Source organism: Ananas comosus, linkage group 19 (assembly GCF_001540865.1).
Source record: "Ananas comosus cultivar F153 linkage group 19, ASM154086v1, whole genome shotgun sequence".
Lineage (NCBI taxonomy): Eukaryota > Viridiplantae > Streptophyta > Magnoliopsida > Poales > Bromeliaceae > Ananas > Ananas comosus.
In genome coordinates this window covers 5,045,271-5,063,958 of record NC_033639.1, presented here as the reverse complement: position 1 = coordinate 5,063,958, position 18,688 = coordinate 5,045,271, and the positions used below count along the sequence as shown (strand labels likewise).

The window sequence follows — 18,688 nt, the reverse complement described above, 5'->3', positions numbered from 1 at the left end:
AAATTTGTGATGCGACAAATTTTGATAAAATAATTATGAAAAAAATAAATATTTGTAATGGAAATAGAGGGCTCGGACCGATAAGGGGGGTACGGGGGCCTTTGCCATCTGCAGTATGGATCAGATATATAAATTAAAATTTTACCTGTATATTGATAAACAAAAAATTTAAATTATAATTTTTTTGACTTATCTAATTTATTTTCGATTTGCAATATTTTTGAAAGGTGTGGATGCTTCGTGATATCCCAAAGAACAAAATTTTAAAAAAAAAGCAAAAAAAAATTAGTGTGTTGCACAGTGCTGTAATACGGACTTGCATATCGCTCTGTCTCGCGTGATACGCAGGTCCGTGCTGTGGCAATGGAGGGGGATTCGAGACCCCCCCTACACCGTGCCATCTTTTTTATGGCACGGTAAGTGTCATCCCATGCCATACGGCATAAGGCGGCAATTAAAACCTTTGGTTATACGTCTTAGTCACACACTAATATCATTTAGAGGTTTGAAAACCATTGATAAGTAAATCTAGACTTTTAAAAGGGCATGAAAAAAAAAAAAAAAAAAAAAAAAAAAAAACACATGGCGTAGACGACGCCAACCGCGCTCTCTAACTAAACCGCCACCCGCGGTCGTCGTCGTCGTCGTCGTCGTCTCGCATTTTCTCGCCGAAACTGTGGGCGCTCGAAGAGGCGATGCTCGGGAGCAGGGTGGGAGCTCTCCTTCGTCGGAGCACCAAAACCCTAACCCTAATCTCTCGGGATCTCAGAGGCTCTCCTAGGGTTTACTCCCATGAGCACCCCCTACTCTCTAACCCTTCGCGATTCGCCGTCTCGGAACCCTGCGAGAGATGCTTCCTCTCCAGATACAGCTCCTTCTCCGCGTTCAGATCCCTACCGAAGGTTCGATCGCATTTCCGCTGTGGTTTCTGTCAAATTTCGATTTGATATGGCTCTTATGTACCAATGAATTTGTTGATTTAGTTGTTCATAAGAATCCTTATTTATCATTGTGTGGATCAAACTTGCTGAGCAATATCCGATCTTGATCGATGCATTGTATTTCGAGAAATCTATAAAGATTTGTTGGAAACGATATTTTAAGTTGGTTAGGGTTTTGGAAAGGTTTAACAAGCCACGTAATTCACTAATTTGATCAAAACTAGCTGTAGAAGCAAGTAGGACCTAAATGGCTTACTGTTTGAAGGAAATTGGCGATAAATTATATTCATTTTGACATCTGAAGATCACCATATTTCTGTCATACTGTATCACCGTAGTAATTAAGTTAAAGATTAGTTTCTTTCTGGGTGAACCTCATTGTAGTATTAGAAAACACAAGACGGATAGTGGAGTTTCCATTTCTTGAGATTATGTTCAGCTTGAAAACAATCTAACAGCAATATTTACTTTCCTTTAGAGCTTATCTGGTCAATCTTCAAGGAAAATGTCCACTTCAGCGACGCTTCTGAATAAAACCAGGACAGATGTAACAAATGCAGGATTGAAATTACTCGTTACGAAGGGACCCCATGCACAAAAGGTAGTCGGGATATGGCTTTTTGGTTGTGCTGCTTGGGTTTTCAGTTTGGTGGTTCTTGGTGGAGTCACGCGCCTCACTCGTTCTGGTCTATCGATGACCGACTGGAAATTCACTGGTGCTCTGCCTCCATTGTCAGAGGATCAGTGGCGTCTTGAATTTGAGAAGTATCAGCAATCGCCCGAATACAAGCGGTAAAATTACATTCACTTCGCTTTTTAACAAATGAATGAACATATCATTTACTACAGTGATGGTGCATGACTTTGTGCAGGGTGAATAGAGGAATGAATATGGAAGATTTTAAGTTCATTTATTGGATGGAATATGCACATCGGATGTGGGGAAGGGCGTTAGGTGTTGTGTTTGCTGTCCCATTTGCATATTTTCTCGCAAAAGGGTACATTACCCGCCAACTTGGAGTTAGACTGTCAGCTCTTTTTGCTCTTGGTGCTGGGCAAGGACTTATCGGCTGGTGGATGGTAAAAAGTGGTCTGGAGGTATAAAAATCCTTCAATCTTCTCGTGCCAAACTGCTGAAATGTNTTCTGACAAGCAACTTGCCGACATTTTCACCAAGCCCCTGTCATCCTCTCGGTTTTCGATATTGCGGCTCAATCTTCGCATCCGACCACCGGATGCTTAGTTTGCGGGGGGATGTTACGATATATTTTATCTATATTAGGATGTTACGATATATTAGGATATTGTGTTTTATTGCCTTATATAGAGTAGTATCATTGCCTTCTATAGAGTAGGATTATATAGTATGTAATCCTAGTTATACTCTTACTATAGTAGTCATTGTTACTATAGTAAGACAATCTCTTGTACTATATATATTCATTAATACAACTCAAGAGGGTATGCACTTTAGCCCTTCTTTCAAGTATTGACCAAACTAGAGGAGGACTAGCCTATGTACTTTATTTTGACAGCAGCCAATACATATATGAATTGGCTGACCCGTGGTGGTTGTATTTTGGAGATGTATGATATACTATGGATGTATGTATGTATAGTATTGCTTATCTATTTGATTACTTTATACTCATACATATTAGTTGCGGACTACTAGGACTTTTGTAGTTGTGAACGTCTAATACTTGCTATTGATAGATGGTTGACGCTTCGTGTGCGCAGAGTGCTTCCCGTGTATACAGCGGGTCTATTAGTGTATCCAGAGGCTTCGCTATAGCCCGAGGTGTGACAGCTTTTAAGCCCACATGAACTTTTAGATCTCATGATAATTTACTTTTTTACCTATAATACATACATATGAACAAATTCTTTAAACAAAGGGAAAATCAAATCCATTTCAATGATATTTTTTACCTCTAGTTAGATTTTTCTAGGAGATGCTTTTTGACCTCTTTAGAACATCAAGGAACTCTAAAAAAAGAGTATAACTGAGTTAAAACCTCAAAATCTTTCGTTTGGAAATATCTCTAAGAACAAACCCCAAAAATTTCAACTTAACATCTCCTCCAAGCAAGGAAAATGTGGGTTGATCGCGAGGTGGTTCCCTTTCCTATCCTAGAGCTCCCTCCAAGAGCTCTTCATCTTCTCCAAGCTCCCAATAGGGTGGATCTGAGGGTTCCAACAAAGGGGCAAAAACTAGATTTTTCTTCTTTTTAGAGAGAGAAAGAAAAGAGAGTGCAAAAGAGAAATGAGAGAGGGGAGGGGTGTTGGCTATGAGAGGTTTTCTATAGAAGTGCTACAATTGTACTTAAACCCTCTGATAATTTCTATTTGCAACTAAACATAACATAGCCTCTGCGATAGGTTTGGGGCGCCCGCCCGAACTTTCAGCTGCCAGAAAGCTCAAAGCTGCAGCTTCGACGCTCTCGGTTGCAGCGTTTGGAAGATGATTTGGGTGCCCGACCGAGACCATTGGCCGAAGCGTTGTGTCTTCGGCTCCTACTTGAAAACCTTGATGAGCTTTTCCTCGATATTGAATCCAACTAGATTGCTCCCTCTCCGGTCCACAATTGATATGGAGTCAAATCCAATTTTACCCACGTATCAAGGGACACTGCATCAATGAACTACATCGTGCCACGCATCACGCCGTGATTTCTATGCCAACAATACTGTAGAGGCTTAACTAGATTTCTAAAAGATATAGTGTATTTATGTTTGGTTCGTATAGTAAAATCATCTTAGATTATTGAAAATATAAGATTATTGTGTTTGATTGTGTCACATGGCAAAAGATTGAACCATAGACAATTTTTTATGCAGTTAAAATACTATTGCAGTTCTGTATCAACAATACTGTAGCAATAGGTATGTAGCACATACTGTAATAGTGGATTGCGAAAAAAAGAGATTAAAAATAGAATAAGAAAGTCAGAAAAGAGAAATTAGAGGCCAATTCAGGCTCAAGTGGAAGAAGTGACGGACAATCAAGACTTGGAGGGGAGAGTAATAATAGGGATAAAATCCCACACCATCAAAAGCAATTCGACCAATTTTCTAATCTACTTAAATTTAATATATAAATCTAACTTAGCTAAATCTAACATAGTGTTTGTTGTCGAGTACCACGGGAGGGATAGAAAATACAAATGGTCACACACAAACAGGGCAATAACCTGAAGAAAAACCAATAATAAGTTGGAGGATTCCATTTGTGTGTCGTTGTAGTTGTTGAGGATTCCAATTCAGGGCCAGAATCAGNGGGGGGGGGGGGGGGGGGGGGGGGGAAGAGGTCAGGGATCGCGGAAAGGGTATCGCCTCGGGCTAGCGTGCTCGCCGAGGGATCGTTTGATAGGTAGTCTACCTCTCTTTGTTTCTTTTTATGAGAGGTTGAGAGTTTTACCAGTGTACTAGAGACCACCATTTTTGTACTTTTGAGACGGACATTGTATTACTTTATGTTTACTTTTATGGTTTAGTTGTTCTTTTACTACTGTTATAGAAGATAGAATCTTACTGCTCTTATATCATTAGCTGTAGTTCCTTCCTTTGTTATATTTCTTGCTTTTACTTCTGCTTCTATTGTAGACGCCTTGTATGTGTGGACATATGGCGGGTCTGGGCGCGCTACCGGGAGGGCCTCCGTCGGTCCCGGGGCGTGACAGATTAATTTGGTATCAGAGCTTAGGGTTGAGTTTTAGTGGACCTAGCAAACCTTAGGCCGGTTGGACTATAGGAATTAGGCTCGTGAGAGACGAGGTCTAATTGATTTGTGAGAGAAAGTATTACGATTGGATTTTATGACAACTCTAAAAAGTTAGAGTTTGATCGGAGTGTATGGCTTCTAACTTCGCGGAGGGTTACGTTGGCGGTCGACAACGTAACATCGGGAGTTAGTAGTGTAGAACACTTCTTTACTTTCGCTCGACTTGGGGTACTGATTTTTTTGAGCGGGGTTGCGGTAGCATGGGTTGTATTAACTTGCGCTTTTATGATGCTGTAGTGATGATGCCGACTACATGCTCTAAGTCTGTTAGAGTGGACGATGCGGCGACTTTTGAGGAAGCGGAGATATCCACTACCTCCGGATCCGAAGAGGTCCGTGAGTTGAGGAGTTAGCTTGCGACCCTTACTTATTTGGTAACGCAGCAGGCGACGACGGCTCGACAGCTGGCGGATACGGCACGCCAGCAGGAGGTACGGATGCAGCACCTGGAGGACCTTCATCTACAGCAGACAGCTGCCGAGGAGGCTCAGGTCTCGGTACTACCCGCGCCAGTTGATACAGTTGCGCCCGGGAAGTCGTCCCCTGTACTCGACACTTCGCAGAAGATAATTGCGGTGGCACCTCGGGAGGGGGTGTTGGCAGCACCACCAGCTCAGGCGCTTGTGGCAGCGGTGACTTTTCCTCTGACGGTCGAAGGAACGGAGCGGCAGCGGCTCAAGGATCGCCTCAACGAGTTCAGGAGGTACGATCCCAGGATCTTTGATGGAGAGAACGCCGACCACTGGATTGTTGAAAAGTGGTTGATGCACATGGAGAAGTTATTCCGCGACACCTTCGTGGAGGAGAGAGACAGAGTTTGGCTCGCAACTCTGTCACGCCCCGAGACCCTGCGGAAGCCCGCCCGGCACGTGCCCAGACCCGCAATACGTCTAAAACATATAAGTCGTCTAAAAACAACAATAATAAAAGCATAATAATAAAGGACATCTAGGAGTATCAGAGCATAATAAATGTCTAAATGCTACAACAAGGGGTAAGGATAAAACTGTAAATCCACTAGATAAAACATAAAGTGATACAAGGAAATCCCAGATACAAGTGCTATAGGTAGATACATAGGTGGTCTCTATACATGGATACAAAAACCTCTCATTCTCTCAACTACAAAAAGAAAGAGTAAACCACCTAGGCAAAGTACCGCTCCTCGCTAGCTAGCTAAACGATCCCCTTGCCGCGATCCCGTGCCTCCGTCGGTGCTGAAGGCTCTGAAAAGTAAACCATAAAACAGGGGCGTGAGAACTATTAAAAATAGTTCCCAGTGGGCAATTACTGACTTCAGTGAATGCACCACAAGGCCCAAAACTACAAAAAATGTCAGTGACAATAACAGTAGAAAAGCGAAAGGTAAGTAAAAAAAAATAATGTAACCTACTACAACATGATATCTCTACTTAGCGTAATTAGCATAAGTATGAAGCAACTATGCATGAAGTAAAAGTCTCCAACTATCATAATGTTCGCAATGCGAAATAGTAAAGTTCCGTTGTTTACTATTCTAGTCAATGTCCAAGTAATACTCTAAGTCATCATCTATCCACATGTCATAATGAATTCTCAAGTCAAATCTGAAGAGACCCACCCGAAGGCTGTCTATGGCCCTGAGACCCACCCGTAGGCTGTCTGGCCGGTGCCGAGCCTAATGGCCCCGTAGTAGTCAACATCCCCACCCTAGGAATGAGCCTGGCCCACGGCAATCCACTTCGGCGCCCAATCCCGCACGGCGAATATGAATCGCGATGGCTATCTCCGGAGTGTCGGCTTGTAGGGAGCGACCCTCACAAGCATGTGCGAATGAGCACAATGGCAAGTAGGCAAACGATCTGTCGCAAGTACCAAGTCCTCATGTCTAATAACATAGAATGTGTCAAGTATCTCAACGGCCTATCCCTATGTCATCATGTTTCTAACATGGAGTGTAGCGGATAATAGTGGCCTATCAATATGTCCCTATGTTGCAGTTTCATAGTTTGCTAGTTTCAAGTGCCCTTGATGACACTCTTGTTCTCTATGTCAAAGCATAGCAACTATGTTCCAAAGTACATATTCCAAGTCATAATTCTCATAAGAGATGTATTTTCCACTTGCAAAATAACCACTTTTCCCGTATGCATGCACTCTACTTATATAGCTCTACTATATAGTGAAATTTTCATAATACACAAGGCATGTATTTTAAGTGCTCTAAAATTCATATAAATTCCATTTAGCATAGAAATGAATTTAAAAAATATTTTACAACAAGTAGAAAAACCATAGGGGCCATTTTGCCCCATTTCCACGAAGCCAAACCCACCAAAACTCTTGCAACTCTTCGCAAGCTCCGACGAAGATGCCCACTAGCCTCCTAGCACCCTAAAGATGTAGAAACAAGGGTTAAATGAACCTTACGATTAACCCTAAACTCAATCGATAAGCAACATAGGCTAAGATGGAAAAAAACTCACCTAGGTGAAGAAATTCTCTCTCTAGTTCCAAATGGGAGTTAAAGTACTTCAAATCCAACCTAAATAAAGGTTCCAAACCCATCAATTAGGTCTCAAAACCCTCAAATCCAAAAACCCCCAAAATAAACCCTAAATTCCAAAATTTAGGGTTTCATCTAGTAAAACCTAGGAAAACATGTATCAAATGGGGATTACAAGCTACCAACCTCAAGAGAAGCTCCAATCCAAGCTCAAAACCAAGTAGGGTTGAAGTTTGATCCTCCACAAAGCTCCAACCGCAAGTTCAAAGCCACCAAAGTGAGAAATGGGGAAGAAGATGATGCTCCAAAGCCTCCAAGCAGGCTCCTTCTCCTCTTCTTCTTCTTCTTCTTCTTCTCCCTCTCTTCTTCTTTCTCTAGAATGCAAAGGGTTGAGAGAAATGAGGAAAAGAGAGAGAAGAAAGGCTCTCTATAGGCTTTAAAGTAACAAAATCCTGATAAGCCCCTCAAAAAATCAAAATTACAACAGCCCGGTCTGGGCAGTTTTCGCCCAGAGGGACTGGTCTCCCCGACCTGGGACCGGTCTCTCAGCCTGCCCCCGAAAATCCAACGTTCGGGAACCGGTCTCTCCCTGCGCGGGACCGGTCTCTCCCCGCGCAGATGTTCTCGGTGACCGGTCTCGACTGCCAGGGACCAGTTGCCTCGCCGGCTGCGCAGCACTGTTCACTGGGGGACCGGTCTCTCCTATCAGGGACCGGTCCCCGAGAGTAAAAACTCTCAGGACTCAGCCAAAACTCTCGAGATCGAACCTTTAGGCCGGTATACCATCGACGGCCCTCCACCAAGTGTGGAAAAGTTCGGAATACAAATCGAACACTCGAACCTCGCAATTTGCGAAGGTCCAGTGTGCTACACACTCACCATTTGGACGGCGAGGCCTATAGTTGGTGGGTGGGTATCCAGGATAATCCCAACACCGACCTAGCGGCAATTCCTTGGAAGAGGTTCAATGAGCTCCTATTGGAGCATTGCTTCCTCGTCCGTGTTGAGAGGAAGATGGAGCAGGATCTGCGCGAGATGCGCCAGGGGGATCGGACCGCAGCCGAGTACGAGAGGGAGTTCTCTCGGCTTCTACACTACGCGCCCTTTGTCATGCGGGACGACGAGGATAAGGCCCGCATCTTCGAGCGAGGACTTCGGCCGTCGATTTTTCGGTTGGTGCAACCCTCCAACCCTCGGACTTACCAAGATGTGGTGAACCGCGCGCTCATCGTGGAAAGCCGCACGGCAGACTAGCAGGAGCGTCGAGAAGACTCGGACAAAGGAAAAGACAAGAGGCCCGTAACTGAGGGTGCGAGTCAGACGCACTCCGGGAGGCCGCCAAGATATTCCAGGAACCGGAGCAAGTCACGAGGACGTGGCTCATCAGCACGGCATAGAGGATCCGAGCGTCGTCAGACTTTGAGCTGCGTGATCTGCGGTGGTCGTCATTATCCGCGACAGTGCTCACAGAGGCAGGGCAGGTGCTACTCGTGTGGCCAGGTGGGTCACTTCCAGTCAGACTGTCCGAGAGGTTTAATATCAGCGCCATCTTCAGCATCGGCACTAGTATTGCCGGGTTCCATCCCGAGGACGCCTTCTACTCACTATCAGGCCGGGAGGCCACCAATCCTGAGACAGATGGAAGGGTCACGACGGGCCCCGGGCGGGCGCATGTATGCAGCCCAGACGGAGGAAGCGGCAGCAGCTGAGTTTGTAACTACAGGTATCAGTTTCTTTTGTGGCATTCCAGTTATGCATTGTTGGTTACCGGTGCATTGCACCTATGATCGGCTATTCGCTGAGTTGCATGGCACCTCGTTAGTTTGCTGTTTGCGACGTTGTGTAGCCCTCGAGCTAGGCGGTTGATTTACGGGTGGTGGGTAGCATGTTTTGCTATGCTTGTAGATCTCACGAGGATTGCATTAGTTGCATCCCTGGATCGGCTGTTTGCCGGATGATGCTTGGAGACGACCGTGCTGGACCATTCGGGGACTGAGGAGCCTGGGCCCGTTGGGCAGGCGCAGTCGGCTGTGTGTGACAGCTGCCCGATACTTACGGGTAGGGCAGAGTTTTGGTCAGGATGGTAGTCCGAGCGTAGACCCTGGAGCATGGGAAGCCACGTGTTGGATCTTGAGATCGAGGACACACCGAGTGTGTAGTGACCCAACCCAAGGATTTCTTAGCGTTGAACTTTTCGGCGCGTGTGGATGATTAGTTGAACGGGTGCATCGTTTCGACCACCCTACCGTGTGGGATGGTTTTGGTGCGCCAACAAATAGATTGGCCTTCTGTTGTGTGGAGTTGTGCTGGGTACCTGGTACCCTTGGATTGCGAGCTAATTTGACTCGCCTTGAGGACTTTGAGCACGAAATAGTGCGATTGGAGGATTTACTTCCGCTAGTTGCGTTGATTGTCTCCCCTACCTGAAATTAGGTGAGTGTTGGAGAGGAACTGGGGCCTGAGTGGCCATGAGCTTTGGTTGATCGAGAATCCTTGAAATGAAGGATGTCTTTGATCGGTTGTTGTGCCCCCGGTCGAGTCACAATTGTTAGCTCGAATGGCGGGGAGGTTTTATAGTTGGTGTTTTGCTTCGTGGAGGAGCACTCTCACTTGTTGTGGGACCGGTTGGGCTGTTTCGACTGTGTGTCGACTCTCGTGATTCAAATTGAACCGCGACCGGGTGTTTGGAAGTGACTGAGGCTCATTGGCCTTGTCAAATGGCCTTGAGGTGTTGGTGTACTCGTTAAAATTGTGAGCAGTCTGAGTAGTACTGTTTGATGTTAGAGTTTGAGGTCGTACCTCAAACGAATTGTGATACTAGGTTGGGACATCACGAGGATGATGTTGCCCAAGCCTATAATACTCCACCAGTCGTAGGGGTTTACGGAATGATAATTTTGAGCCCCCTGGGTTGATTTGTGGAACCGTTGCGGATGACTTGGGGTATTTTTATAGGATGTGCACGATTGGACTGCGTGGGCAGGTTTGAAGTGATCAAGTTGTGGAACTCTCACTGATCGATAGAAAACTCGCGAGAGGGAAGGTACCAAGTTGCTAACTTCCCGCGTCAGGAGCGAGCACAAGGATTTGAGATCTTCGGGATAGAACTGTATATGAGGACTTATGGAATTGACCGACTTGACCGTAGTATTGGGATGACTTCGATAGAGAGCTGCTACTGAACTGTGGAATGATCCCTCTCTGTCATGTGAATTGAGTTCAGAGACCATGGACACCTGGAGCATCCAATGCTGGGGAAAGCATTGAGATCGAAAATTTCTAAATGATCGTGTTGTGAACCTTCTGTCGAAGCTAGGCCCTTGGCCTAGGCTTGCAAGAGTTTACTTGAGTTTGAGTTGGGACTAAGATGATGACCTTAGTGGATTGATGAAGCCTTTGAGCTTAGTTCCGAACCATGTATCACAAAGGATTTGAGGACACTCCCGAGTGGTGAGTTGAGATTGATGTGGAGACATCGCAGCGCTGTGCCGATTGAGGAATCAAGCAATCGCCAGGATGAGCGAGTTGAGACGATTAGACGTTTCTATTATTTTTGAAGGAATGGCTATCTCGAATGTTGAATCGGAACCGTTCATGCCAAGTAAGATTGGACGGTGATGGATTGATGTGTTTCCGCGGACGGCTGTGTGTACCGGCGGACTTGGGCATTAAAGAGGACATTCTTCAAGAAGCACCCCGAGCACCATATGCTATACATCCGGGAGGCACCAAGATGTACAAGGATTTGAAATTACTTTATTGGTGGCCCGGGATGAAAAAGGATGTTCGTGAGTTTGTTGCTAGATGTTTAACTTGCCAACAAGTGAACGCTGAGCACCGAGTTCCTGCGGAAAAGTTGCAGAGCCTACCGATTCCAGTGTGGAAATGGGAAAAGATCTCCATAGATTTTGTGATGGGATTGCCACGCTCACAGGCCGGGCATGATGCTATTTGGGTGATCGTGGATAGATTGACGAAATCAGCACATTTCATACCTATCCACACTACTTGGACTGGTGAGAGACTCGCATAGGTTTATTTGGATGAGATTGTGCGATTGCACGGGATACCTACTTCTATAGTATTGGATCGAGACCCCCGTTTTGTATCCCATTTTTGGAGGAGCTTACAGGACGCTTTGGGTACGCACTTGGATTTCAGCACTGCTTTCCACCCCCAGAGTGACGGGCAGTCGGAGTGTACTATACAGACTCTCGAGGATATGCTTCGAGCTTGTGTAATTGACTTCCAGGAAGGATGGTCGCAGCATCTGCCGATGGCAGAGTTTGCTTATAACAATAGTTATCAAGCAAGTATCAGGATGGCACCGTTCGAGGCACTCTATGGATGGAAGTGTAGATCGCCACTTCTTTGGAGTGAAGTTGGCGAGAGATTGGCTTTAGGCCCAGATGTGCTCCAGGAAGCGGAGAGCAAGATTCGCATTGCTCGGGAGCGACTGTTGACTGCCCAGAGTAAGCAGAGGAGCTATGCCGACAGACGTCGACGAGACTTGGAGTTTCAAATTGGAGATCATGCCTTCTTGGAAGTCTCGCAGACTAGAGGGATTAGAAGATTTGGCATCTGGGGCAAGTTGAGCCCCCGATATATTGGACCGTATGAGATTTTGGAGCGTGCGGTAGCGTATAGATTTGCTCTACCGCCGAACCTATCGGGTGTACACAATGTATTCCATGTATCGGTCCTTCGGAAGTATATCCATGATCCAGCTCATGTGTTAGACGCCACACCTATGAGCTGAGGGATGATTTGAGCTTTGAAGAGCAACCTTTGAGGATTTTGGCTCGTGAGGTAAGAGATTGCGGAACCGTGAGATTCCCTACGTGAAGATGCTTTGGAGCAACCACGACGAGCGTGAGTCCACTTGGGAGTTGGAGAGCGCTCTGCGGGAGCGCTACTCCCATCTTTTTCAGATGGAGACTTGAAGTACTTTGACTTTTCGAGTTTCGCGGACGAAACTCCTTTTTAGGAAGGGTGAATGTAATACACTGGACCATTGCAAGTTGTGAGGTTCGAGTATCTGAGTTGTGTTCTGAGCATTTTCAGATTTTTTGGTAGGTCGTTGACAGTGTTCCGACCCATGGCTCCGATCCCGAAATTTGAGGTAGTTAATGTAGCATACCGAATTTTTTTTATTAAAAGTGAATATAAATAAAAATAGTGTGAGATACTATTTTTATTGGACTTAGACAAGTAAATTATACGTCAGGATTGACTCGTGCGGAAATCAGAGTGAAAATAGAAGATTGAGAATTTTCTGTGCGAGACCGGGCTGATATTTTAGCAGAAAATGCACGGTGTCAGAAAATTTTGAAAATTTGGGAATAGGTTAGGATTATTTTTATGAGGCTAGATTTAAAGTTTCATGCCATTCTGACACCCGGAAGGTGAAAAATAAAATCCGACAGTTATCTGATAAAGATTACAGTTCGGTACAGCTTTCGGTGACCAAACGGGGTCGAAACTGAAAGATTAAAATTTCTTTCATTAAGTAAGGTTAAACTGATCGTGACTGCCAAATTTGAGCTCAATCGGACGTTCAGAAGGGCAGACGAAAAATATCTGTACCTGAGCTACAATCTGATGTGAATAGTGTTTTAGGAGTATATATAGGTGAACTTGCACTCTGTTTTTTCATTTGTGCCCAACCCGAGAGAGAGACTTGGAGAGCAAGTTTGTTTTCTCTTTTTCTCTCTTTCTCTCTAGTTCTCACCCCTCACTCCTTTTCTCTTCTAATCTCTCCACAAAAGAGAATTAATTGGAGAAGAAGTTGGAGTAGAATTCTTGAAAGTTGGAGAGTAGCTTGGAGCTCAAGCTTTCATCTTCTTCCTCTCTATTAGAGAAAGCTTTGGAGGTAAGCTTTGGTAGTAACTATGGTAGATTGCTAAGGAATGATTCGTATGCTCTAGGAATGGGTTTAGAGAACTCCCTAGATGCTAATAACATGTTAATTGCATGAATCAAGTTCCAATTTGGTGATTTCTTGCAATAGTAGCATGTTAAGGCTCAAATTGGGGTTTTGCAATATGTAGAGGTTTGATCTAAATTGAGCATGTATAAACCTAATTGCTAGGTTTTCTGACGCGTTGGCGAAGTCGGTTCGGCGATACGACGAGGCTACGCGAAGATATTGAAGAAGAGGCCGATTTCGGTACAGATTGTCGTAGCTCGCGATGTAAGCTTCCAAAAATCACGAAACCGGAATTGTAGCATCGTGACATCACCTAAAGTCTTGGAGCTAAGAGAGTCACTGGCACGAAGGGTCGTGTGGAGCTCTTGGTGGGTTTGACCTCGCTACAAATGAGAAAATCTCATTTATGTGGATTTAAGTATCGTAAAATGAAAAATCACGCATTTTTATGAAAGATGCATTATTTGTGAATTTTAGAATGCTTGAAATGCTTATGTTATATACAATACATTTTCGGACCTCTATGTAGTAGAGAGCTTGCAAGTGAGACTTATGCATGGGTTTAGCATTCTATTTGGGACTTGAAATCATGCTTCATATAGTAGACATGACAAATGTAACATATCTTGGACATAAAGCTCATTGGACATAGGAGAATGTATTAGGCCATAAAGTGGCTTTGAACTTGAATAACTTGTGAGTTAGGGAGCTAATGTCGCAATGCGACATCGGGTTTGAGCTATGAATGAGCCTAGTAAAGTAATGCCATAGAGAGGCATTAGACTTGAATGATATGTGAATTGCATGTGCATGTTTATATTATGAGAATTATGCTAAGTTGGTAGTTGCATTGGAAAGTGTGTGCATGTAGCATTATGAGAACTATGCTAAGTTGATAGTTGCATACGGACACATTGAAACCATATGCTAGTGGATAGATGCATGTTAATATTTATATGCATTATGGAATACATGCTAGGTACATATTAGCAATATGAGATCATGCTAGAGAGCATGCGTATTAACCTATTACTGATAGGGTAAGCTAATGTCACAAAGCGACATTGAGCTTGGGACATGTATGAACCTAGTAAATAATGCCATAAAGAGGCATGAAAATTGGAACATGCTTGGATATAGTAATGTTCTAGTGCCCTAAAGAGGCACTAGCCATAGTGAATGTTGGAACTTCACTTGGGGATATTAAACTAGACCTATGAGTTGCTAGCGATCATTTCCATGGTTGAGCCATAATGGCCGGATCGTTGTGACGATGACTATGCTTGCTCGCTCGTGCGGTATTGAGAAGCCTACGGGGGCCTGGAGGGTTGGACTCATTCCTCGAGGGGGAATGCTGGAGCTACCACTGGCACTTAGGCGGCACAAGCCGACACTCCGGAGTTAGCCTACACGACTTATGCTCGCTCGTGTGGTATTGAGAAGCCTACGGGGGCCTGGAGGGTTAGACTCATTCCTCGAGGGGAAATGCTGGAGCTACCACTGGCACTTAGGTGGCTCAAGCCGGACTACACGTGTGTAGGTCCTAAAACAAGATTGAACAATGACATTAAACCGGTGTATGACAATCACTACTAGATAGGCTTAGTAGTTGGTTTACTTGAACATGCTTTTAGCATAATAGTGGACATAGGACATGTACTATTGTTTTCGCATAATAGTATACTTGGTGGTCATGATAAAGCATATTAATCATGTATTGGTATATTGGATTATGATGGGGTAGATGTACACTACGTTGACATCATGTGATATTGCGGCATTGTAGATTAGCATTTCATTACACGCTTTTCCTATTTGCAGTTTACTAGTAATTCCTTTATCTACCTATGCTTTTGGGCCTAGTGGTGCATTTGGCTATGGTCAGTAATTGCTCACTGGGAACTATAAATTATAGTTCTCACTTCCCCCTGTTTTATGTTTTCATTCAGGGCCTTCCACCCCGGGAGAGGTTTGGGATCGCGGGAAAGGAATCGCCTCGAGTTAGCTAGCGAGGGATTGGTGGATCGATGGTCTACATCTCTTTTGTTTCTTTTGGAGAGGTTGAGAGACTTGTACCATTTTGTAGAGACCACCCACTATTTGTATTTTGAGACTTATGATGTACTACTTTACTTTTTACTTTAGTAGTCTAGCTTCTGTGGTTTCTACTGGTTGATAGAACCCAGCTGTATAATTGCTCTGATATCTCTAGATATTTTCTATTTATTGTTCTTTAATTCGCTATCGTTGTAGACGCCTTATATGTGTAGGTATATGGCGGGTCTGGGCACGCACCGGGCGGGCCTACGCCGGTCCCGGGGCATGACAGTTAAAGTAGCCCTAAGGTCACCAAAAAGTTGGACTTAGGCTGCTCTCGGATTGCTGTTTTCAGGGCAGTGTACCGGTACAAGCTGATGGCTGTACCGGTACAGGGTTGATGGTTGTACAGGTACAGCCACCGGGCTTGTACCGGTACAGAGCCGTCGAACCCCCAACCCGAGCCACGGGTTGTGATGTTTCGTAGGGCTTGTACCGGTACAGGGGCCCGTGTACCGGTACAAGGAGGCTGATTTCGTGCAGTTTGAACTGCAGGGGCGTTTCTGCAATTGTGGACTTCTTATTTGAATCCCCACGCCCTAGGGGCTTCTCCTGAGCTTGGGACCAGCAAGAGGAGAGGTAGGGAGCCCCTCTTTTCCCCTCTTTGGATTTGATCTCCCATTTTTTGGATTTTGATGGATTTTCCTCTCCTTTTTCCCTATTGGAGCTATTTCCGCCATTGTTGAGGCTTGGAGCTTGGGTTTGGAGCCTTGTTGAGAGAAGATCTTCGAGGTTAGAGGATTTTGAGCCTAGATTGAAGCTTCTAAGAGGTAAGCAACTTATTCTCTCCCTCTAGAATTGAATTTTATTGGTGGTTTTGAGATGAAACCCTAGAATAAGGTTTTAGGGCTTATTTTGGGCATTTCAAATCTAGGGCTTTTGAAGCTAGATTCTTTGGTTTAGAATCTTCCTTGGGCTTAGATTGGAAGGATTCTAGCTCTCCTTTGGAGCTTAAGAGAGGATTTTTACTCTTGAGGTGAGTTTTGGCCCTTTTTGTTTCTAGGTTAATGTTTGATCTTATAGTTGATCGTAATGCCCGTGTATCTCTTCGTTCAATACTTTTAGGGTATTTTGAGACTCGTGGACAACTCCGTTCAGCGAAACGAAGGACTACGCGACTGTTCGGTGGGTTTGACCTAGCCACACAATGAGGAAATCTCATTGTTGATGATTTAAGTGTTGTAAAATGAAAAAGCATGCATATTCTTGTTATATGTATTTATTGTGAATTTTAGAATGCTTAAAATGCCTATGTTACATATAGTGCAATTTTGGACTCCTATATAGTAGAGAGTTGCATATGAAGCTTATGTTTGATTATTTAGCATTCTTATGTTGGGCCATGTTCCTTATAATGAAAATAAGCTTGATTCATGCATTTAAACCTAAGTTTATTTTTGACATGAAAGATAACTAATATGCCATAAAGAGGCATCAAACTAGAATGTTATGTGAATTAGAGAGCTAATGTCATCAAGCGGCATTGAGCTCGGGACATGGGTGAACCTAGCGGATAGGGCCATTGGGGATTTGGTATATGCTCAAACATTGAAATGTCTAAGTGTCATCAAGGGGCACTAGACTTCATGAACGTTGGAACTTCACTTGTGACTTAGAACTGGATCTTCGAGATGCTAGTGACTATACCATGTTAGAGACATGATGATTGGATTACTTGAGACGTTGACTATGCTTCCTTGCCATTTGTGCTCATTCGCACATGCTTGTGAGGGTTGCTCCCTACAAGCCGGCACTCCGGAGTTAGCCTACGCGACTACGTTCGCTCGTGCGGTATTGAGAAGCCTACGGGGTTGAGTGGGATAGACACATTCCAAGAGTAGGGATGTTGGGCTACCACAGGCACTTAGGCGGCACAAACTGGACTACCTTTGGTAGGTCCTTAATTGGAAATGGAAATCGACACAGTGTTGAGAATGGATAATCACTACTAGATAGGCTCAGTAGTTAGATTATTTTGACATGCTCATGACATAGCTTTGGGACATTTGGTATACTTGCTTGTTTCATTTATTGCATTGTAGTATATTTGTTTGCTTTGATAGAGCTTATTCCCTATATATTGACATACTGCATCGAGATGCTTATTTGTCGGTTATGATTGGAACTCAATAGTCATGCTTTGGACATACTTATCATGATAGAGTAGATGTACTATACTTTGACATCATGCTTACTTGAGACATAGTAGTATAGCATTTCATTTATGCTTTCTTTCTGCAGTTCTTATACTCGCTCTTTATTGCTTATTATTATTGTTGTTGCTTACCCTTCTCTTTTGGGGCCTAGTGGAGCTTGAGCTGAGGTCAGTAATTGCCCACTGGGAACTATAAATTATAGTTCTCACGCCCTCTTTTCTCTCGATGTTTTTCAGAGCCTTCGGTAAGGACGTGTGTCGGTCAACCTGCGTAATATCTCATTAAAGACACATTAATAAAAGGAATTTCTTTTTCTTTTTTTAATAAAGCGCAGTGTTCAACCAACCCTACCTGAAATTCTATAGCTAGTTACTAAAGAAAAAGAAAGCTATGCACACTTTTTTAGTCAAGCAACCAAAGACGCATAACCGGAGCTACTATGATAGAAAGGGGATATTCAACACATCTTTCTAAGGTGGGACGATAAGTGGCAGCAAGCACAGGTCAGNGGGGGGAGGGGGGGTGGAGGCCAGGGATCGCGGAAAGGGTATCGCCTCGGGCTAGCGTGCTCGCCGAGGGTCATTTGATAGGTGGTCTACCTCTCTTTGTTTCTTTTTGTGAGAGGTTGAGAGTTTTACCAGTGTACTAGAGACCACCATTTTTGTACTTTTGAGACAGACATTGTACTACTTTATGTTTACTTTTATGGTTTAGTTGTTCTTTTACTACTGTTATAGAAGATAGAATCTTACTGCTCTTATATCATTAGCTGTAATTCCTTCCTTTGTTATATTTCTTGCTTTTACTTCCGCTTCTATTGTAGACGCCTTGTATGTGTGGACATATGGCTGGTCTGGGCACGCTACCGGGAGGGCCTCCGCCGGTCCCGGAGCGTGACAACGGCTATACCTGATCCCGAAATCATGTGGCCCAAAAACGCCACCTCTCTAAGCCAAAACTCACACTTCTTCAATTTGGCGTAGAGCTTCTTTTCCCGAAGCACTTGAAGTACAAGTCTCAAGTGTTCCTCGTGATCCGAATCACTTCGGGAATAGACTAAAATGTCGTCGATGAATACTACAACGAACCTGTCTCGATAAGGCTTGAAAACACGATTCTTTAAATCCATAAAAGCTGCCGGGGCATTAGTAAGCACAAACGGCATAACAGTAAACTCGTAATGTCCATACCGTGTTCTAAAAGCCGTTTTCGACACATCCTCAGGCTTGATCTTCAACTGGTGATATCACGACTGCAAGTCGATCTTGGAATACACATTAGATCTCTGGAGCTGAT

At 44.2% G+C, this 18,688-nt stretch overlaps 1 protein-coding gene across 1 annotated transcript; it reads left to right on the top strand.

Annotated features, from left to right (window-relative positions):
- LOC109724598 (cytochrome c oxidase assembly protein COX15-like) lies at positions 563-2,062 on the top strand. The gene is made up of 3 exons (XM_020253470.1): positions 563-902; positions 1,420-1,733; positions 1,814-2,062. Exons 1-3 carry the CDS (start codon positions 696-698, stop codon positions 2,043-2,045), a joined length of 753 nt encoding a protein of 250 aa, XP_020109059.1. The 5' UTR covers positions 563-695; the 3' UTR covers positions 2,046-2,062.

Coding starts and splice junctions, on each gene's coding strand:
- LOC109724598 (XM_020253470.1), top strand. CDS start 696: ATGCTCGGGAGCAGGGTGGGAGCTCTCCTTCGTCGGAGCACCAAAACC. Junction 903..1,419: donor CGTTCAGATCCCTACCGAAG/GTTCGATCGCAT, acceptor ACTTTCCTTTAG/AGCTTATCTGGTCAATCTTC. Junction 1,734..1,813: donor CAATCGCCCGAATACAAGCG/GTAAAATTACAT, acceptor GACTTTGTGCAG/GGTGAATAGAGGAATGAATA.